Raw genomic sequence first — 23,726 nt, forward strand, 5'->3', positions numbered from 1 at the left:
ATTAGGGACGGGAGACAAGGTACAAGGCAGTTCAGAAAAATTGCGGATGGCCTAGCTCTGTTAGGCCAGGATATACCTAGCGAAAGCGCGGAGATTTCTGCATCGGAAGAGTGCATTCACTAGATGCGCCTTAATTCACGGCAGTAGCTTGAGCAGTCGTGGCGGAGCGGTAGCGTTCCCGCCTCAAACGCCGAAGGCCCTGGTTCGATTCCGAACCTCGGCACCAGACTTCTTTTCTTTTGTTCAGTGAGTGGGCGGGGGGTTTTCAGTGGCTCCCATGGGTGCCGCCGCTGAATACGTTGGTTAGCGGTTAAGCGCAGGCTCTGTTAAGGCGCGTTTATGCTGCGGCGAGACGCGCTCGCTGCACGGCGACGTCACGTCGGCCAAAGCGAGACCCTCTATGCTAGACCGCACCGCTAGCCGCTCTAGACCGCACCGCTAGCCGCCAGAAATCACGGAGTCTCCGTTTACGTCACGTTTCACGTCACTCCGTTCTGTGTCGTCATAAGAGTTCTCCGTGTCGTCATAAGAGTTCTCGAGTTTGAATCGGAGCGGCGGGAAAAAATTTTTTGAACTTTGAATCCAAATTTCTTTGAAATAAATGTCGCTCCCGGACAAGCGTCAAGAAAGCCATGAAATGCCGAATTATCAGATATTGCTAACAAAATAAAATTGATAGGGTTCTCCTCAGTGTCCCTTTAATGGGCACACGAGGAGGGAATAGGGAAGAGGATATATCGGTGTGAGGGGCCGGAGGTGGGCAAAAAGTCTGGGCATTTTTCTTCTTTTCGTGCAGGCGATGACCACAGTTTCCTTAATGTTGCGCTACTCACAATTGTGGATTTTCGTATTAACCGTCGTGCACGTTATATGCAGTCTACACTAGACCGTAATAAAAATAGTTCTCGGATAAAGAATCTGAATCGTCATTTAGTCCTTCTGCACGCTCAGGAGGCACTATATAGGTTCGAGCTCTTCTTCAATAACGAGCGTCCGGTCTTTTTGCAGCGCGACCGCGGGAAGCCGAGTCATGTTGCAACTCGGAAGACCGAAGAAACGTTCAGATGGAACACGCGTAGCGACTGGGGATTCGTCCCTCTGGCCCGAGCGTTCTTCCGTTTCCCTTCGTGTACTGCCACTGCGTGACTGGAATAATTGCGCAATCGTTCCGCTTAGGAGCGAAATACTTTAGTGATTCCGGGAGATGTCAGCCGCGCACGAGGCACACTGCTTCCCAAGGAGGTGACGCAACCAGACGTGACCGAATAGAGCGCAGCCCCTGCCGCCACATTACTGAACTTTCATGAAATGTTGTCAGATTTCACCCGGACAAAAGCGACTCGAGTCGGTTCTTCGGGCTGATCGATATCTGCCAATGTTTTCTCGGCCTGAGCCAGCTAGCTCGCACAGAGTGCCCTGACACAATCCGACGCGGCAAAGTGCACGCAAGCGCACCCTGGTCGGATCTGAGGCAGCAAAAAAAAAATGAATTTCCGTCCGAGCGCTCTGCCGGGTGCCGCTGCGATCTCTACAGGCTCATGTAAACGTGGCCAGCTAGGGCAAGGCGCATCAGCCTCGGACTTTGTTCTGAAATATTTATACAGACTGTGCAAACAATAATTTTGCTGTGTCACTCTACTGGCGCCAGTTAGCGGCAATGCGAACACGCGAAACAAAGTCAGATAAAACGGTGAGACCAACGTAGAAACTGCAAATATAGGAGATGGGATCGTCAACGTTTTCTTATATACGAAACGCAAAGCTTAGGCTTGTAGCAAAATAAGGCGGCCGCCAGGTTATTGCAAGTAGATAATTACCTCATCGATAATATATGAAACATAGTAAATTGATGATGATGACGGTGATTGTCATAATGGATTTTTATGGCGCAAGGGCATCTATGGCCAAAGAGCGCCATGGCACAAGGTATTTTCGACTTCTCAAGGTGGGGTCAAAGACTCATTTCCCAAGCATTTCACCCTAAATAAGCCGAGCACCAGACCGGGGGAAAGCTTGTACCCATTGTATTACCGGTGGGTACCCGGCGGCACTGGGGATCGAACCCCGCACCTTCCGCATGCGAGGCGGATGCTCAGCCACTTGGCCACAGCAGCGGTCACATGGTAAATTAGTGCGGCTTCAAAAATCCCACTTCATTTCTTACCAAAAACATGCTGATCAGTATTCCTGCTTTTTCTGCGTTCTCCCTTTCATTTGTTTTTACAGTTCTAGTTAAGTGCATAGAAAACCATCTAGCTTGGGAGCGTTTCCATGTTCGCTCCCTCAGTTTAAATCATTATCCACTTTAGGCCATTCCACCTGACTTCTACATCATCTTGACACACTGTAATCATGCACATGCTAACTACGCGTAGGTTCTATAAAGCCGGTGTTGATTTTCACATGTCCATATTTTAGTTTGAGTCGACTAAAATCCTTGTGTCTGGCGCTCTTTTGCCTTAGATGTCCTTGCGCCAAAACAACCTAGCATCATCAATTTCAACGATTATAACAACAGCAGCCTAATGGTAAACATCCCTGTCGAAATCACACCAAGCACCGGAGCGTGTTTTCAGAATGTGCAGATGCAGTATTTACCTTTCAAAATAATTGTATGGCTGGATACGTAAGTACATCGTCTCGAGTCCAATAACGACGAAAGAAACTTGAGACTAGCGGCAGTTTTCAGAACGAACTTGGTCCAGAGCAAAACAAACAAACTTCGCACACAATGGGCCAGCGAAAAAGCGCAGACTATGGGTTTTCAACGTCGTCGACAAAATTGTCGTTTTTTCCGACGGCTTATCAGAAATATAACGTAACTGCTAGTCTTGAATTGCAAGTGATGTTTCAAGCACTTGACCGCTCCCGCCGCTGCAAGCGCTTCCAGGGAGCGTAAACGAAGCACGGTAAAGCTATAGTAATGCGATAGCAAACCGATAAGAAACAAAGCTAAATTGAAAAGCGTTCCCAGAATCGCCGGGTTCCGCTGACAAAACAATCATTCCACAGCTCTTTTAAGTCTATCGCGTGACCAGCTGAACTCCGCACAACTAAAGACACACGTCCTTGGCACTTCTCCGTGGACACTCATCACCTCAATTATCAGTGCTTCGTTACAGCACGTCGGTTCAAAGGATTTTTTTTTTTCGTAACGAGCTTCGTCAGCAGCCAAAGCTGCTCTGATGCCCGCGTTTGTCTTCTGTTTTCTCCAGCTCTGTCAGACTCGCTCCGAGCAATGATAATAAAAATCCCAGGATCTCAAGACGCGGTCCACTCCATTTGATTGGCAGCAGTGTTTATGCTTTGTGTAGTTTTGGAATAAAAAAGAGGGAGTACACGTTGATGTGCTGCATTCGCGACTTTTCTGCAAAACACCACCCCGATGTAATTTTTTTTTTTCACGCAAGCGGCACCGCTCGCAAATGTGAAGTGAAACAGCACCACTTCAACAGCCTAGTAGCCCAGTGTCTCGAAAATAAATAAAAAGATTCGACATCTCCTTTAAGAGTTTCACGCCGGTTCCACACGATACGGCGCAACATTTCATTCGTGGTGTTACTGAGTGGCGGTTGCCACATTATCTCACCTCTCCTGACTTGCTGGGGAGCCTCGTTACCTCAAACATTCTGGCATACTCCTTTTAATTGTACCTATCATAAAGATGCCTCAAGGACATTTGATAGGCCCGTCTATTCATTCAAAGGGACAAGATCAACAGCTGCACGGGCGCCTTCTGCCGCCAAGAGAGTTGATTGGCTCTAGGCGTGTAGTCGAGACGGGCAGCCCCAATCAATATTTAGCGACAGCAATAAACCTTGCAGTATTAGTCACCCTACACTCATCAACCACTCACCGGTGAAATGACGTCACATGTTTTCAAGTTGCTGATCAATATTGCCTTACTGCTGTTGCAAATAAGTGACCGTATCCCGTTATGCGAAGGCGCAGAACGCTTTTACAAGCTAGACGAAGATAGCCCCAGCCAACTTCTGCTATTTCGACGTCAGTTCAGTTCGTGGATTCCTTTCAGTTCGACAGGGCCCGCCACGGTGGCTCACTGGTTATGGTGCTCGGTTGCTGACCCGAAAGACGCGGGTTCTATCCTGGCTACGGCGGTCGCATTTCAGTGAATAACACCATCTGCCGGGCTAGTTGGTTGCGATCCATATGTATCAGCAGCGCGAACACAAAAAGGAAGACGAAGGAGAAGCTAGTACAGAGCGCTTCTCCTTCTTCTCCTTCTCCTCCTTCTTCTTCTTCTTCTTCTTCCTTTTTGTGTTCGCGCTGCTGATACATATGCATTTCAGTGGAGTCAAAATACTACAGGCCCGTCTACTGTGTAATGTCAGTGCACGTTAAAGAAGGAAATGAAATTGGAAATTTATTTCTGAGGAAAGGAAATAGCGTAGTATCTGTCTCACATCTCGGTGGACACCTGAACCGCGCCGTAAGAAAAGGGATAAAGGCGGGAGTGAGAGAAGAAAGGAAGAAGGAGGTGCAGTATTGGAGGCACATCAAAGAACCCCATGTGGTCGACATTATCCGCGGCCCTCCGCTACGGCGTCATTCATAGCCTGAGTCGCTGTGGGACGTTAAACACGAAAAAGCCATAAACCAAGCTCGACAGGGTTCTTAAAGTTTACCAGGTACCCGCGCTTTTCTGTGGAGCAAAATAACCCATTATTTCAAGCTTGCATGTAAAACGCCAGATGAATCAAATAAAACCCTCGAACGGTGTGTCGCAGCTGCTGCTGATCTAATCCTCAAAGAAGGGCACCCTCAGTCCTAGTTTAATCGCCCACTAGTAAATAGGGTTCTCCCCCATCCCAAGGCATGAGCTCACTTCAGCCATAGAAGTTATTACATGACTACAAAGTTTTCTCGGTGTCATCATCATCATCAGCCTGACTACGCCCACTGCAGGGCAAAGGCATCTCCCATGTCTCTCTAATTAACCCTTAATTTTCCACCTGCGCCCACCCTATGCCTGCAAACTTCCTAATCGCATCCGCCCACCTGACCTTCTGCCGCCCCCTGCTACGCTTGCCTTCTCTTGGAATCCACTCCGTAACCCTTAAGGACCAGCGGTTATCTTGCCTTCGCATTGTACATGCCCTATACCCAAGCCAATTTCTTCCTCTTGATTTAGACTAGGATGCCAATAACGCGTGTTTGTTCCCTCACCCACTCTGCTCGCTTCCGGTCTTTGAACGTTACACCTATTATTTTTCTTTCCATGGTTCGCTGCGTTGTCCTTAACTTAAGCTGAACCCTTTTCGTTAGCCTCCATGTTTTTGCCCCGTAGGTGAGTACCGGTAAGATATAGCTATTGTACACTTTTCTCTTGAGGGATATTGGCAACCTGCTATTCATGATCTCACAGAACCTGCCATAAGCGCTCCATCTCATTCTTATTCTTCTAGTTATTTCCCTCTCATGATCCGGATCAGCTGTTCTCTTGCTAGACTGTTGAACATTACATTGGTTTTCTGCGTGTTATCATTTTTAGACCCACCGTTGTGCTCTGCCTGTCTTGCTCATTGATCATGATTTGCAATTCATCTCCTGAGTGACTCAGCAAGGCAATGCCATCAGCGAATCGCACATTATTTAGGTATTCTCTATTAACTCTTATCCCCAGCTGTTCCCAATCCAGGCCTCGGTATACCTCCTGTAAAAAAGCGGTGAATAGCAGCATTGGCGAGAGCGTGTCTCCCTAGCTGAATAAGCGTCCCGTGTTTCCCTCCACGGTGGTGTGTCCTCGCAGCACACGTGTCGTCAGGAGCGTCACTCGGTGAGGGCTCAGTTCACCGCCAAGGAAGACGCCATGAAAAACAATTCGCCGACGGGCATCGTGCAGCCACCAGTCCGCTTTGCTGTGCACAGGTCGTCCATCAAAAGCGTCGAGCGCTGACCCGCTCTCTCTCTCTCTGGTCGCGTGCGAGTGAGTGTCAGGCAATAGCGCTGACGTGGCGCTGACTCTATGCTACGGGAACGCCCCTCCCGAAGGAAAGCCTCGTACGCAAGCGTGTCACTTGAGAAGGGAGCCGTCCTGTGCAAACATCCAGGTTCACACACACCCACACGTTCGCACAAGAAAAGCCAGAGGACCGAGTTGAAAGGCTGGTCGGTTTCTCATTTAGCCTCGGGGGTCGTCGTCTCTTCCGCAAACGCGCCGTGCGCCCTCTTCGTTTGAGAGGAACGTTTACTGAGCCCCGTTTTATTTTACCTGAAAAGTGTACGCCTCCATTTCCAATAAAGAGATCCGCCAAAGTGGCGAGAGTCGGGCGTTCAGTGCGGGCATTGATGGGGGCATCGCATTCAACACATACAGTCGTCCATACACTCGTCTAGGAGGCGCTCGAACCGCGAGCCCTTTTCTGCAGTTATAATTGCTGAATCCTGGTTTTCCCGATATAGCTTTTAAAGACACGATGAGTTAAAAGAGTTCCGTGGCAATGTGCATGCAAGATAAGGCTATGTTTCGAACCCTATAGGCGACTCGTAAATGGCACTCCGCGGTGTGGACGGCTGTACGAGGCAAGGAGAGCTCAGTACATCCATCTGGCCATTTCAGACGCGAAGCATTGTTTTTAATGAAGACATTCTCGTTCGAACTGTGTTTAAATCCGATGAGCGTAGAGGCGAGAGGAGGATTATAACTTTGAGGATGCGAGCGCAGCGTACTATTCCTTGCTCGCTGTTTCCTTACTCTTTTTTGCTTGAAGAAAGTGCACGGACTTTGTGGACTGCGTGTAAGTGGGAGGGAAGGTGTAAATTAAGCGATGAACGCTCCTAGAGATTAACTCAAGTTCTGTCGAATTGATAACTTTGCACAGAGAAAGGAGGACGCAGGTGTATTTGAGAAGACGAAAAAGAAAGCGAGAGAAAAAAGGGCGCGTACATACGTCCACACAGCTCGGTGAAAACACTGAATAGCTGCTCTTAATCTAGCGAGACAATAAAAGCCGGACCCGATCTGTGAGTACGTTTTCGCGACTTGGAGGGAAAACGCAATTTGCCCTGCTTTCCGGGCCAGTGTATGCATCCGTCCCCTTTCGAAACGGGCGTGGAAGAGGACGGTCGGTATCCGAGACGCCCGCGTTATTCAACGGCGTTCTGTGTCGTCGTCCTCTCCTCGTTCTCTGTCCGTGTCCCCTTTCGCTCGCACCATGGCTCTTAATAAAAACCGACTTGCCCAGCCTGTCGTTCTTGCCGTATTTAATAGCTTGATTACCGAGCGCGCTAAGCAGCCGTAGACTGGAATTCCGGAGCCAGACATGGGAAGGATTCGCCCGTCTCATTTCTCGCGCGACGAAAGGCAACAGAACACACGCCATCGCAGGCGACCTGGCGACGCGTACTGCGCAATAACTATCGCGTGCCTCAATAATTTTTTAACCGAGGATGAAAACCGCTTTAATCTCCGGGGAGTTTATGCGAGCCTGGACTCTCCTCTCTAAAGAGTTTACTTGTGAAGATTTAAAATCCGCTCAAATAAAATCCCCCCGCACCCTCCGAAGGATAGACACAATGAACGGTGTCGGAGTCTGTCCGGACCGTAAGCGTTCATTTCAGCGCGAGCAACGTGCGTGCTCTTGGGAAGAGTATTACAAACCAACGCTCAACTATACGGGGAGGCCAGGCGTAAGCGGGCGAGCCCGTTATTACGCGATCGCTACGGCGGGAGCCGCGGGAAGGGCGATGCAGCGGCCTGTTCGGGTCATCGGGAACGGCTCGTTTCACGGCTCACCGGCGCCGTCCGTCCTTCGCAGCCAGTGGTGCGGCCAGCCGGCTGCCTCTGCGCTGCGCCGGGGAGGAATTAGCGCGCGCACCTCGCGGGCTCGGCGGCGCGTGCAGGCGGGCCCAGATGGACCCCGGGGTGCTGGCGACGCCGTAAGTGGCGCCGATGGGACCGGGCCAGACCGATGGGCGCCAGACGCGCCGCCAGACGCCCCAGTAGGCTGTGCTGCGACCGCAGCCGCGAGAGGATTCGAAGGCCCGTTCGCTCGGGGCTGTTCACGGCCCCGCTGTAGCCGGAAGCTGTAAAAATACGCCGCGCTGACGGGACAGCGTTTATCCGCCCCCAAACTCTACGGAATGGGAACAAGAAAAAAAAATTCGGGCGCCCCGTCGTCCGACCGTTTTTTGGGCGCGCTATATAAGGAAGTTACGCCCGTCAATCCATAACACCGTGTGCTCGGTTTTTATTTCATCTTATTTGTTTCATTCTTTGCGCGAATAAGGTTGCTTCAGCGAAAGCCCGTTGAAGTCCATCTTGTTGCCCAGGCGAGTAGCGGATATTGCAGCATCGTCTTCAGGCGTACTAGTTTTTATCGCTGCTGTGCTGTCCGAGAGTAACGAGACGCGAACTTGCGAGCTTGTGCTCCGTGTTTGTAGTCTGGTAACGAAACTATACAGCCTGCTATACAGCAGCTGTACAACCTCCAACCTAAGCAATGCATAATGATTTCTGTAGTTCGTTGCGTTGAAACTACACTTAACCGTGTGTTGATGTTAAATTGTCGCGTGAAAAAATAAATATGGGGACTGATATACTGAGGGTTCCTCCTCCTGCTTTGCTAAATGCCAGCCTACCCGCTGCTGAAGATATTCACTAGTAAAAAAGATAATGAAGGCGAGTTGTTTTTGCGCCATTTTCCTGTAGCTTGGAGGGTAGTTTATGTGGCGTCACTCTGGTGGTGCTGGAGTGTAGCAGTTCCCGTTTGCGAAAAGGAACATTTTGTTGAAGGCCGAAAGATACGCAGGAACGGCCAAGTGTTGAACCAGGCCGCCGCGTGCGCCGCGACCATGCGCGCTATTGAAAGCAGCAAACGAGCCTACGGGCGGCTGCCGCCTTACAGAATGCACACAACGGATCCTCATGTGAAAGAGCTCAGGCGACGTTTGCGTCTGCGCTAAGGGCACCTTGCTGCCCTAAAAATGATTTATGTAGGTTCAACGTCCCAAAGGGAATCAGGCTATGACGGACGCCGTAGTGAAGGGCTCCGGAAACTTCGGCCACCTGGGGTTCTTCAACGTGCACTGACATCGCACAGCACACGGGCCTCTAGAATTTCGCCTCCACCGTAATTCGGCCGCCACGGCCGGAATCGAACGCGCGTCTTTCTGGTCACCCGCCGAGCGCCATAACCTCTGAGCCACCGCGGCGCGCTACTGCTGCCCTAAAGAAATTAAATTCAGACTCATTACTTTATGCATAAACGGCTCGGCTGGGTAATATAACAATTCTGTTTCCAATCTATTCTATTTTAATTACATATGCCCTTCGTCGTTGTCTCGAACGACGTGATGCAGCAGGCGCAGCGCACGATAAGAATGTAGGAAGAATAGAACAAAACTACTCCTTTTAGGGGCACTGGGCACCTCTGCTGCACAAGCAGCGCTTAGGCTTCAGAACGTGCAAAGTGGGAGAGAGGGTGGGGTTTTAAGGGCTCGAAAGGAACGGGTCGCGGCCAAGCTATTTAGCAGTTCAGGCCCAGCGGGTCGAGAATGCGCGCGTTCAGTGGCCGCGCGCACATTTCGTGCAAGTTGGAATGGCGCGGTACAGCGGGCTGCTTAGACTATCTATAAGCAATAGAGCATAACCGAGGATTTACAATGTAGACAACATGGGCGAGGACCAACGGGCAAAGCTTATAAAGTCCGAGCATATAAAATCCTGCACGGATGTTCTGCGTGACCGCTGAACCACCAGTACAGCCACTGCTCATCGTTAGGCGAAATGGAGCCGAAAAAAACTGTATTATTCATGGACGCGTCCCAGCATTACTCATCCGCAATGTCTAGTCGCCGGGCTCTTTCGCAAGGACGCCCTCCTGGCGGCCTGCATGCCCACCTGCTTGCCTGCAAGTCTGCCTTGTCTAGTCCCTTTCATTCTTCGCGAGAGATGAAATACTGCTCTGGTACGGATCTTTTTTTTTTTTTTAACATTCTCGGTAAGGATAATCGTGTGCGCAGTTGAAGGACACGTACGCGTCTGAACGTACATCTTTGTCTAAAATGATCGCAATATGTGCTTTTCTTTTCCTCGAAGAGTTTTCTTTTCCTCGAAAAGCACTCAAGGCTATTATATACGTAGTTCCGTGAGACAAGCATAATGATAAAACCAGCGTCGTCATGTTCTTACGCCATTTTCAACTTGACCCAAACTCCACCATGATTTCACGTCTGCTTAGCACTACATGCCTCCGGAGTAAATATCAGGCGCGCACTCAGTACATTTGGCCACTTGCGGTAAGGTTTTGAAAGGACTGAGGAAACTCGTGAAGCTCAGTGGCAGTAGACGATTTTTGTTCGATCTCGACATCCCGTTGTATCGGTGTATACGCTTTTTCTTTTGCTCAGCTGTAGCGCAGCATTATATGTGCGTGCGTGCGGCGGCGGCAGCAACTGCTTGGTTACGAATGCACCATAAATAGGGACAACGAAAAGGGCAGACGATGCGAGGAAGCGGCGACGCAGTTCCCCGCCGTCCAGGGCAAACCAGCCTTCGGGGCGGCGCCAGCGCGATCGGCTGCTCGGGACAACGCGAGTCTGTCCTTAGCGAAGTCGTTCGCGTGAGCTGATATCCGACTACAGCCGCGTTTTCTTTGCCGCCGCCGGTTCCCCCGTACAATAATAATCGAGCGCCCTCCCCTTCGTGCACGAGGGCAGCGCCCGAAGCCACTCGGCCAATATTTGCAGCGCAGCCTACATCGGGCCGCCGCCCGCTTCGTTTGGGGCTTGGGGTCCCGGCACATGTTGACGTTGGCTCACAAAGGACTGTGTCGTCCGTGTGCGCATGCGCCTGCCTCCCCTTACGCTGGGGTTGCGAGAGGCTGGAAACGGAAAGTGAGGGGGACGGGGGAGGGCGCCGGTGGTGCTCCGGCCGCTGAGTTGTATTCAGCACTCCGCTATACGCCTAACCCCGCAGCGGTTCTTGCTGCTGCGATGCAGCGTGGAGTGCGGGCCATGCAGCTGTTCTTCCGTGGCGTGCCACGAACCGTCCCAATGGAAGATATATCGGCCGAACATGATTTCGTGAGGCGGAACCGAACGCTGTGCACCAGTAGTGCAATTACGTTGCGCAAAAACCTGCGCTTTCGTTCTAGGACTGAATCGATTATTTGTTGTTTTTTTTTACTTAAACAAAAAGCAAAATAGATTCAAAGCAGAGTCACCGCAACTGCGGGCCAAAGGCCTGAGCGCTTCTTCACTTCAACAGACCGGGGGGAACTGTTAAGCTGTGTCGATACATGCGTTGTCCTTGTGCTCGTCGTCGGACATCGCGTGTTGTGGGATTATAGGCGTAACGAAGACGTGTCAGCGTCCGTTTTAGAATAAAAGTTCTTTTTTTTTCCCGCCGGTGTGCCTAAGTCCTTGCGACTTCGTGATCGCTTAGTAAGAATACGAAACACGTTGCCGTGCGTCAAGTCTCGTCGAGGATATGTCAGCGTGATGAAAAATGGTGATTGGAAAGAAAAAAAACGGCAATAAGAAAAGCACACGTAGAGGCAGGCACTGCTGACCTCCCGTCCTTGCCAATTTCGCGGGATGACGTCGCGAAAAAAACTCTGCCGTGCTTTCTGGGAGCCAGGCCCCGTAGCGTGACGTGTGCTGGTTGGGGATAGAGCTTCCGTAGCGCTGCATGCAAGCAGACCAAGCCTGCGGCGAACGAACCGGGACCCTAGTCGACGGGCGGCGCCAGGTGATGCCCGTTCGCTTGCTTGGGTCGTCCGACGGGGTGAGATAGAACTGCGCGGCACAACCGACAAGGGGCGCACAGATGGTGGACCGACGGTGGCGCGTGCGGCGACCCCCGTTCGCTCAACAAAGAGCGGCCGAAGAGGGGAAGAGTGCCGCCCCGCTGCCCGCTGATGGAGCACGCGCCTCAGATCGACAAAAGAAAAAAAAAGAAGAAGAGGGGAAAACGGGAGGCGCAGATAAACAAAGAAAAAATGCGCTATATGCTTTTTCTTTTTGGCCCTTCATTTTCCTCCTCTTTAACGGTGTCGTTTAGGATTCACTCGTTAAAACGCTCTCGCGGAGAGAGACGACGAGAGAGGGGGATAGTCATTCAGGATATCTGCTACTGGTCCTTCGGAAGCTATGAAATAAAGAGTTTAAAATGATTTCTCATCCCGAGGCATCAAGATTGCATCGACTGATGCTGACAGGCAGCGCAGCCCTATAGCGTGTCACGGGAAAGTTCTGGGCGACCGAGTACCACGTGACGCATGATTCGCTAGCGCACTCTTTACTCCGGCCTACCAGTGAGAAGCTAGCGCGCAAGGAATCTCTTCCGAGATGTGCAGTGACCACCCTTACAAAACACGGCATATGTGTTGCAAATTGGAACACTTGTGTTGTAAAGTGTCGCAAATCGCTCGTCGGTTACCATGTCCCGTACGTTGACAGGGAACTTCGCTGCGTGTCGTTTCCGTCGCACTCCGTGCGTCGTGGTAACTTACATCCAGCACTGCGGCTTGCTCCCGTTGCGGTGCGCCACCCGAACACGAACGGCCGAAAAACACGGGCATCGCTGGAAAGGGCGGGCTAGAGAAGATGCGAGTGCCTGTTCGGTCAGGCGAACGCGATACGGAAGCGGAGGTGTAACTCATTCTTGGCAATATTTTTTTGGGTACCTCCTCGAGGCGCTGGGACCCCGCTCAGTTCTTTCATACAGAGCCTCTCATGAACTAGTTTAGACGAAACCACTGAGGGTTACTGCTTCGCATGAGTATTTTCGTCGGTGTCCGTACGGCCGTGTGCTTTTCTTGTACACTTGGCTTCACTCTATCCTATTTCTGTAACTTTTTTTCGTTATAAGGGAACGCACTTAGTCGCGTTCGTTAAGCTGAGAGTAGAGATAACGCTGAGCATTGCCAAAACGTCCACAGCCTGCGCGAAAAACGCCGCGACTGCCCAGCAAACCGTGAAACTTTATCACACATTTCGACATCACTGAATAAATGCATTTGGTGTGGCGCAGAAAGCCATGAAAAAATCTCAGCTGCTGCTCCCGTGTTACGAGAGTAAAGTACATGCAGTTCACTCTTTCCCATGGGGCAAATAGTAAAGGGTTTTCTGACGTCAGAGTCACTTGCGGGGATGTTCTTGTGAGCCCAACATCCTCAGTATATCCGAGAATGTGCGGCTATCGGTTTTGTACGAGGGCCAAGCTCAGTCGCGGTTTATCCAAGTTTATCGAAGTACGACTTTCGAGCTCAACTTGCTCATAATGTCTTCGGCCTCGCTACTTACTAGTCAGGCGTAGCTATCAAACTGATGACCTCCAAAGCGAGCTGTTCAGCCTTCGTTTTTAAACCCCGTGGTCCCAGCTTCTCTGCTATAAGGGCTCAACATGGAAAGGAGCTGCTCCGGACCGGTACCTCATATCATTCCGCGCCTCATCATTCCATCAACTGGGGGAAACTCTTTCGTTAGATAAAAAAAAGCTCGCAAGACAAATTTTGAAGAATTTTCGTGAGCAGCCGTGTTTTCAAGCAAGCGGCCTGGTTCTTCACGATTAAACATCGCAACTATTCGTTGTTTATAGAGTACGACTCGGCGTCGCTTCAAATATGGCCGTCTCTGTTTTCTACACCGGAGCGTGGGCGACAATCGCGCCAGAAACCTGCGGCTGCAAGCATAGTGCATGGCTTGCCGATATAAATAACCCGCGTGTATTTCTAACGTCACGAGCTCTAAACGCTGCTTAGGGTCGCAATTCGCCGACATTTCGGCACGCCAAGCTATTTTGTCCGCGCCGTATACTATTTTGTGGCGGGTGCCTGCAGCACAGCTGGCTTTTTATTTATTTTTCAAATATACATTACGGCTTGCTGCACAATAATTCAAAATTATAAATGTTGGTGGCACAATTTTCAAAACGCATATGCTGTCCCCCAAGTTAGCGCTGCACCGACTACCCAGAAAATGCGTCTGTGTGTGTGTGTGTGTGTGTGTGTGTGTGTGTGTGTGTGTGTGTGTGTGTGTGTGTGTGTGTGTGTGTGTGTGTGTGTGTGTGTGTGTGTGTGTGTGTGTGTGTGTGTGTGTGTGTGTGCGTGTGTGTGTGTGTGTGTGTGTGTGTGTGTGCGTGCGTGCGTGCGTGTGTGTGTGTGTGTGTGTGTGTGTGTGTGTGTGTGTGTGTGTGTGTGTGTGTGTGTGTGTGTGTGTGTGTGTGTGTGTGTGTGTGTGTGTGTGTGTGTGTGTGTGTGTGTGTGTGTGTGTGTGTGTGTGTGTGTGTGTGTGTGTGTGTGTGTGTGTGTGTGTGTGTGTGTGTGTGTGTGTGTGTGTGTGTGTGTGTGTGTGTGTGTGTGTGTGTGTGTGTGTGTGTGTGTGTGTGTGTGTGTGTGTGTGTGTGTGTGTGTGTGTGTGTGTGTGTGTTTCTTTTGCTGCTCTTCGAAAAATGCGTAATTATTTTAGTATGGAAAAAATCACAAGTCTCACACCACAGATATCGCGATCAAAAGAAATGCGTGCACAATATTTGCCAACACATTCGATTCGACATATTGACTTTTTCTGGCTTATTTCATTGGCCGCGTGTCGTTTCACATCCATTCATTCATTCTTTCTTTCTTTCTTTCTTTCTTTCTTTCTTTCTTTCTTTCTTTATGCTTCGCTCACTTATATGACACGCTTCAGAGGTGGGATATGTTAATCTCACTCCTGCATTTCATTCTTGCCACAAACATCGTTGCAAACTTCTCGCGTTTTAAAAGAACAAAGAAAGGATGAAAAACTGCAAACTCATGCTAAACAATTTATAATGCCACAGAACTGCATTAAAGAACGAAGTACTCAGAGCAGACGAATAGAAAACAATGAACTGGGAGCAGTTTTTCAATCAGACCTGAATTCTTCTAGTAAACATCGGAAATACTTTGTGCATCGCTGCGCGTCGGAAGAGCGCCGTCAACAAAAATAAGGAGCTCTACGGCGTGAGCAGAATACAGACAGGCCAATAAACGACGGCGGAAAGGTATGCGCAATGTATCGGAGAAAAGAGATTCCGAAACCACTTTAATAACCCTCGACCTATTTCTTTCCTATTCTTCTCCGCTTCCCCTCCTGTTCTGTGCTGGGTCGCTCAAGCCGAGCATGTAAACACGTCGCGGGCATTGCCGAAAGAGCTGTGACGGCGCTCGTATGGCGCTCAGTGAATGTGCATGCTCGTCTGGGCAATGCTTATCAAACGGAAGCAAGATTCGATCAAACAGAACACTTTTTTCATTTGAAATAGGGGCGTTCCCGAATGGTCTTTGGAGGATATGCTAGCGATCGGCAAAAGAGACTCCGTCATTTTCCGCGCGTGCGTACGTCCGTGCGTGCGTCCGTGCGTGCGTCCATGCGCGTGTGCGTGTGCTCTCTCGCGCTTCCGTGCGCATAAAGGAATTTCGCTTGTACACGTAAGAGAAAACAAGCATTGCGGCCAACAGCAACAGTAAGACGCAAATATCGCATAGGGTCAATTAATTCCTGCCGACTAAATTAGCGATTCGGTCATTAAAAGAGTACGTTCGTCGCGGAGGTCCGCTCAACGGTTTCCGTAAATTCCCTACAAATTCAAGTGACATTATGCAAGCGTTGGAAGCTATAGATAGCGCAACTGTAAAGATTTTACGAGCATGCTTTGGGACTGCACAAGGTCAAAGGAAGGACGTAGCCTACTCAGCTGGGCCCAGTAACTTGTCGCGTGAGCCGAAGCCGTCCTTCAACTGAGGCAAGTTGGCCAAGTGGAGCACGGCAGACGGATGCCGAAGCAGTACGCGCGCGTCGTTACAAGCGGCTGAAACGCGCCCCACTCCGTTCGACGGCTCTGTAGTTTGTCTACTGTGGTGCATGCTACAGTAGCGTGACATTTCTAGCCACGTGTGGGCTACAAACGTAGTTGTGCATGAATTTGGAGCAGTTCGCGCTGAGCTATATAGGACATTGATGGCATACATGTGCGTGTCCAGACGAAGACAAGTCCTTGTGTCGAAACGTTGGCGAACGGACCATATACCTCTCTCCCGTCCTTTGTTTATTTTGTGTTGTCAAGAATTCAACCTTCCTTATCCTCTTTCTACATATCCGTGCAGTTATTTACAGTTTTACTGTGTATGAGCTTGTATGTTTATAGCCACTGCTCATCTATGCATATATATATATATATATATATATATATATATATATATATATATATATATATATATATATATATATATATATATATATATATATATATATATATATATATATATATATATATATATATATATAGCGGACAAGGTAAAGGAAATGAGGGGCTGGTTTGAGAAACTTATGAAGGGAGCGAACAGTCACCGAAACCAAGGTGCATAGAGGAATGTAATTTTGTTTATGTGTTGTGCTTAACAGTGGGATAATAATACTTCGATTAATCTATTGCTTAAAGAGAATTACTTATAAAGCAGCAGAAAAAACAACCATGCCGCCGGTGGGATCCGAACCCACGACCTCCGAATATCGCGTCTCATTGTTTTTTCTGCTGCTTTATAAGTAATTTTCTTTAAGCGATAGATTAATCGAAGCATTATCATCCCACTGATCAGCACAACACATTAAAAAAAATTACATTCTCCTATGCAGCTTGGTTTCGGTGACTGGTCGCTCCCTTCACACACACACACACACACACACACACACACACACACACACACACACACACACACACACACACACACACACACACACACACACACACACACACACACACACACACACACACACACACACACACACACACACACACACATATATATATATATTTATATATATATATATATATATATATATATATATATATATCCTTCAACTTTCCGCCTTCCTTATTTGGAGCAGAGCAAAGGGATATCTATCACTCTACTCACTTCATTACTTTCTGCTGGATGCCGTTCAGGCACCCGACGAGATTGCCGGTTTCTTCGGACGGGGCCCCCTGTTTCCTGCGTCTTGTGAAATAAATTGGCCACTGATACCGCTCCATGGTGTTCACTAATAGTTCACCCTTTGTGGACGATTAATTCACGGTGGCTGCCATAAGCCTATATGCTCAGTCTCTCTCGGCTTTGGTGTGTGTGAAGAGGAAGATACGAGCGTGAGGCGACAGTTTCTAGACCTGCGTGGTTGGCTCGCGCTCGCACAGCTTCCATTCCAGTTGGAACATATAGTGCGAGACGGAGTCTGCCACCTGCTGTGCTCCACTCGCAATAGCGCGCAGAACGGTGACCCTCTTCCCTTTCCCTCTCTTTTTCGGCCGTAGAAACGACGGAACACCAGTGGCCGCTGGGTCCCCCGCGCGAGGTCACCATTGACGCCATCGCCGAGCACTCGTTCACGCTGCGCTGGAAGCCGCCCCGGCCGCACCCCAACAAGCACGTCAAGCTGCAGGGATACATGCTCACCTACGCACCCACCGGCAAGGCCGCCTTCGGTGAGTCGCACTCGTGGCCCCAGCGCCGCCTAGCTCGTTATCTGCAGTGCTTGACATTTGCAGCTCGCACTGCGAAGCGCAGCAGAGAGTATGCCGAGAACTCAAGCAAGTGCTCGCCCGTCTCATGTTGTGAATGCGGATTTCGAAGCGTTTGGAAAGATAAATTGGGACACGTGAGGAGTTGGCTCAAATGTCGGCCGTTGCCGGCAGCTTGTCGGGCCATAAGACAAATTGCCGGGCTAGTTGGTAATGATCCATTCTTGTTGACAGCGCGTTAAAGCACAGGGACAGACGTGACGTCGTCCTCTGTGTTTCTTCTGTCCCTGTGCTTTAACGCGCTGTCAACAAGAATGGGCCATAAGAGTTTTCCTTTTTTTTTACCCAAACACAGAATTTTTTCAGAGCTCGACATGCTTGAAGCAACCCTAGTCTTTGTGTTTGTTACAGTCAATAAGCGACCATGCACGAAAAAAGGCTCGGCGCCTCGTAGTTGTGTCGAGACAACAACTCTGCTTCGTTCCCTTTCGCACCCTGTAGCTCCTCGCAACGCCTCGTGTTCCTGTTGTACTCTGCTCATGCACAATTTTTCAGAGTGCGGGAGCTCAGGCCACGCAAGTGGCGGATGCTTGAGTTCCTTGTTAAGCGACAAAAGCATATAACATATAGAAAGTTTTCACGCACCAGAGTGCAGTATCGTGCGCCACACATGGAGGAACCACAGTCAGTTTTTTTTTCTTTTTTTCCGTTTCGCGGGTGTACGGCCCCAGTGCTCCAAGAAACCAGATAACAGAACAGCGAGGGAGGCAGTGCGAAAATACGACCAAGAACAGGAACGGCAGGGTGGTTTGGCGCTGAAATTACCAACAATTTATGGAGATAAGACGCCGCGGTTGTTCAGTGGTTATGACGCTTGGCTACTGATCCGAAGGACGCGGGTTCGATCCCGGCCGCGGCGGTCGAATTTCGATGGAGGCGAAATTCCAGAAGCCCGTGTGCTGTGCGATGTCAGTGCACGTTAAAGAACCCCAGGTGGTCGAAATTTCCGGAGCCCTTCACTACGGCGTCTCTCATAGCCTGAGTCGCTTTGGGACGTTAAACCCCCACAAACCCATAATTTTTTTCGGTAAGGGAGCAGCATTTATATGCCAGCCGGGACCCACGTGAGAACAACGAAACAAGATTAAAAAACAATCGAGTAAAAAAAAAATACTCCTTCGGTGGAACTAAAGCACGTTACTCCAAAATCAAATGAAGAGTTCGAAACAGCGCATGCAGTCAAAAGAAATCCGAGCCAATGACTAACAAGAAAACAGGGCATAATTAGCAACGGTAAAGGCAGCAGCGAGAGCAGAGACATCGAAGCAAAAGCAGAGTCAGAAGTACAAGCTAACAATATGACAAAAACACCTTCAACTAAACATAACAGGTCGGAGCGAAAGCTGGGTCAGAACCGCAGCCACTGCAACTAAAAAAAAAAAACTTAGGGCCTACTTAACCACATTCTTAAAGAAGAAAGTGCGATTGCAATTAGGTTGCCTGCTGTGGTGTCTCCAATGAGTGTCTAATGTTCTTGCAGCTTTTCCGATAAAACTCCGATTGGAACCGGTCCCATTGTTTTTATATGGTATGCATGAGTCATCACCTTCTAGAATGTTCGAATACCCTCAATTGGATAATCATGAGGTATTTACTAATCCGACCTGCTAATTCACCTCAATCAATTTTCTAGGGCGGGCCTGCCTCCAAAGTTTTCGGGGTCCTCAGGAATTTTGGGGGGTGCGCGTACTTCTAAATTTTTGGGGTCCTCACATTTCTTGCTTTGGCGGTGTCTTATGGTTGGTCCGCTGGTGGTCACGCGGTGTTCATGACGTCACTGCCCTCTCTATCACTTTCATGGACCGCGGGGAGTCCTCAAACCACTTCTGGCGCAGTGGTGCAGCGGTTAAGCGATGCGCCACTTTCCCGCAGGTGGCTCTTTCAAACGCAGCCACCAGTGAGGCTCGTTAAACCCAGGTTGCTCTGCCCCAGCGCCCGTAAGGCTCATGCGCAGCGCCAACTGCATCGAATTTGGCAACGGCGGACAGTTTGCTCACAAATTTGAGGGGCAGGTTGTGATGAAGTCACAAGGTCACGTGACCTCTCTCGACCAGTCAGGGAATTTCGCGGAGAATTTCAAATTTCGCGTTGCACTCTGATTGGTCATTTTGGGGTCACGTGACCCTGATGGCATCGTCGAGGAATTGACCATCCAGGTAATTTCGTGACGGAGAAGCCGAAATTTTATCTGAGGCGACAGCCTAAATACTGCCGCATTGAAAGAAGAAAGTGGCAGTTTCAACCAAAACTAAAAACAAGAATTAACGCAAAATCAGTGTCATCTTTAGTTGGAAATTATTTTGCTTTGGTCACGCTGTTAGCTACTACTTTTGACACCCCTTTTGCTTCGGTGTAACTGACACTGCTCTCGCTGCTACTCTTAGCCTGGCTCATTTTTCACTCTTTTCGTGTTCTACGTGGATCTAGTTTCTTTAGGGCTGCGCTGTGTTTGATTCTTGGTTTGCTCGTGGAATATAGCTCTCCTGAAGGATGGCGTTTTGCTTTGAGATTTTCTTTCCTCGATTGTTTTTTTTTTACTTTTGTTCCCCTGTTGTCACATGGGTCACGACTAGCATATAAATGCTGCTCGTTGACCTCAATAAACTGCTGGCAGTCTCAGCGCCAGTCACGCCTGCCTTTCGTGTTCGTCCTCGTTTTTTCTGCTGTCTCCCCACATGCTATGCAAACAGACTAGCTGGCCCAAACCCACACCCTAGTTCAGATGTCAGGGACAGGCCGGAACCGTCGGCAGCACGCCGCAGAATATTCCACTCGTCCTCGAACTTTGCGCAAAACCTCGGGCTGTCGATTCCGGTTGGATGGGCGCAAACTGCCTCTTATGGGTAATTACAGAATGAACGGGTCGTCGCATTTGTGCGCTTGTAAGAAAAGGAGCGGAGAAGTTTGTCAGCTATAGAGTACTTTTACTGACACGTTTTCCAGTAAAGTTAACATTTATTCACTGAATAGGTCCGGCGGACATACTTTTCTTTCCCTTCTTCCTATATCCTTACGGATGATTCAGAACAACTTTTCCGGTCCCCCGGGGCTTCAGTTAACAGATGTACGTAGATTCAATAACTGAGTAATTACAACTACTTCACTCGGATGTGTCCCATAGATGTCGATCTGATGTGTTTGTGCCCGTAGTCACGACAGGTTCAAATATTCCTGCTTCAAGCCACCCTAGTCTGATTAATATGCGAGTCATTTAAGAAACACTGGTGATTTGAGATAATCTAGTGTAATCCGTGTCTGCCAATATTTTTGCTCTAAGTGAAATGGAAGGTGCGCGCACACTGCCACCATACGACAACATACGCAAGTTACTGTGAGAAAAAGACCGATACTTTTTACTGCCGCTAACTGTAACTAGGTCGTTACAACATTATCGTATTTTTGGCGGCCAGTGTTCTCTCCGCAGCTTTTCATACTTTTGTAGGCGTCATAGAGCTGGTCAGGGGGCACGAAGAGGACGTACAGGGACCAAGAGAGGAATGTGTCGGAATGAACCGAGAGACGTCCATACTTATAGAAGAACTTGAATTTCCGAATTAATGGTGCCCGGTGGAAAAGGCAGTTCAGGTACAGTACATCGTAGCGTCAATACTGGCCAGTAATGACGTCTTCGGACAGCTGGTTCTCGTGAACACACGTTTGAGCAGGGACCAGAGTCTGCTCGCTGGTACCCGGGGGGGGGGGGGGGGGGGGGGGGGGTACAGTATTTGCCAAAAGTAACCGGGAACAGCTGATTTGTTTCTTAGCCGCGTAAAGTAAGGTGAGCCTCTGTCCTCACGTTTTGATACTTTTCAGTATTTAGGGGTGCCGTAACGGCTCCGTTATACGGTTCAGAAGCAAAAACCTGTTGCTCGGTTACTTTTGGCAAAGTGGGTACGTACGAAGCGTAGCTTTTGCGACACGTAGTATAGTCGAGGCCCGAACCTGCCAGTTAATCAATCCTGCCACTGCACAAGTTGGTGGACTTAGTCGAACTACGCGAAGGATCATCATCATCAGCCATGTTGCGTGCACTTCAAGTAAGAGTGCTGTCCGATCGGCGTCCAATTAGCCCTGCAATGCATCAAACGGGGCCACCGTATAGCAAGTCTCCTTTTCTCAGCTCTCCTCCCGATCCTCTCTCGCTCTCGGATACCTGCGCTGCTTCCCTTGGAATACACTCTGCGAAAAAGAGAGAGAAAGGTACGGCATGCTAAATAAAAGGTGAGCATCGGAGAAGTCGTTATTGTGCAGGCCGCATTGTTATTGCATCAACTGATGATCAGTCATGCAGCCTTTCCGCTTGGCAGAATTGTTCAGGTGCATGGCCTTTCCGGATGCGATGCAGTAAGAGCGTCCCCTGATGACACATTCAGCAGCTTGTAGCGCTGCATTCGCGTCCGTGTGCGCCACCCCCGTGTCAAGCGGGCGGCTCACTGACGAAGAGAGGGTGGAGATGGAGGCGGAGGCGGAGGACGGAGGTGTGGACACTGGCAGCAGCAGCTCCCTTCATCGCTTCGAGCCAAGTTTCGATGGCACCGTCGTTTGGCACCGGCACTCCCAATCATGACTGTGAATTTCCGCGAATATCGAGTGCAACTCGTTGGTTCGCCATCCCGAAACATCCCGTGCACTGAATTTCTGGGTTCTTACAGCATTAGGGTTCCGCGTTAGACTGCAGAAGTGAGATGGTATCGGGATAAATCGCCCCTTTTTGTCCCTCGTACCACCGCTTTGGTCGTTAACCCCCCGGGCTGCTGGAAGCTGCCGAAATGCTGATTAGGCACGCCGTGCACAATCCGCTATCGCGAGGTGATGAATTATGGCTCCTCGGCAGTGGGCGTCCCCCCTCCCGAGTCACACAAATGGCCCGCCGGGCGTTTCCGGAATGCATTTGCGCACGCCGGGTTCCTCCGGGCGGCGGCATTTTCGCGAGCAGCACGCGGTGTGTAGGCCAGCCCATTAGCGGCGTTTGCGCGCTCGCTTTCGCCAAAGTGGCCGCGCAGGGCGGGATTAGTCTCGCCGCGGAATTAATCCATCCAGCGAAGAGACGTCGCTCGGGTCGTTTCGACGATGGCTGAAGCGCGGCCGGCGTTTGGGAAGCAGAAGCGGGGCGATGTGGCCGCGGCCCGTGCAGTTGCTGTGCGCCTCAAAAATTTACGACGCTGGCCGACAGCATCATTTAGATGTTGCGCGCTGTATAATGCTAAGCTGAAATGGGACCTTTCACTAGAACGAAAGCTGCGCATGCGCAAGTAAGCGCATGAATAGCTTTGTGGAGATGTCTGCCAAAAGGTGGTAAAGAGGCGCCAGTCTTCGTGCATTAAAGGTCGCCTCTATGGACTGCTTCCAAGGAGGTCACTTTAATTCATCTACTAGGCTCATGCAGAGCTCTCGGTATTAATGTCGGCCATACTTATAATAGAGCTCGCGAACGCTTGTCGCAGCGATGATTTTAGCTTTCCCTGCCACTGTGTCACGTATAGACACGAGCGAGCCTTGTTCTGCTGCATCAAGTCGTGAACGGTGCGCGAAGCGTTTACGACGCTCGCCAGCGTACAAGCAATTCCGAGCGACCCGGAATGAACTCCGACTCTTGTAACTGCGCGAATCCCGAGTGAAGGCATATTACTGCCAGCTTTATAAGTGACAGCCATGAAGTCAAACATGCGCATCTGCAAAGCATTTAGAGCGCAGTGGGGTGTTAGCAGCAAATGATTAAATGCACACAACATCTAAGCGGGCAAATAAAATTTGGGTAAGATAAGGTGGTTTGTGTGATTCGTCCCTAGTATCCTTCATTCTGTTTTTCGTTTATAGGTTAATTATATGTTATCTTCTCAATGTTTTTCTTTAGTTGTTCACATAGTTGCCTATTAATCTGAGTTGACTGAATCTTTTACCTTCAGTATGTTCAGTCCTAAATTTCTTCTCGCGTGCATGCCTTTATATATATATTTCATTTTTGCGTTTATATAACTTTCTGACTTAAGTATCTGTTTTTGCATCTAACGTAAATGGCCATACATGTTCGGTATGCTGCGACGTTCTTCTATTTATTTATTTTTTTTTTACTTATTTATGGTCACACTGAATTGTTGCTGGTTCATTTAATAAATGCTTAAATACACGTAATAGCATGTCCCGACAGTCACTGATTGTTTTT

The 23,726-nt window shown here is 49.5% G+C and overlaps 1 protein-coding gene across 1 annotated transcript in view; it reads left to right on the forward strand.

Annotated features, from left to right (window-relative positions):
* Positions 1-23,726, forward strand: part of LOC144115173 (uncharacterized) — a 95,713-nt gene that overhangs the window by 53,592 nt on the left and 18,395 nt on the right. The window contains exon 2 of the mRNA XM_077649392.1: positions 17,297-17,467. Within this exon, the coding sequence (XP_077505518.1) occupies positions 17,297-17,467 (171 nt within the window). The remainder of the gene's footprint in view (positions 1-17,296; positions 17,468-23,726) is intronic.

Source organism: Amblyomma americanum, chromosome 1, assembly GCF_052857255.1.
Source record: "Amblyomma americanum isolate KBUSLIRL-KWMA chromosome 1, ASM5285725v1, whole genome shotgun sequence".
NCBI lineage: Eukaryota > Metazoa > Arthropoda > Arachnida > Ixodida > Ixodidae > Amblyomma > Amblyomma americanum.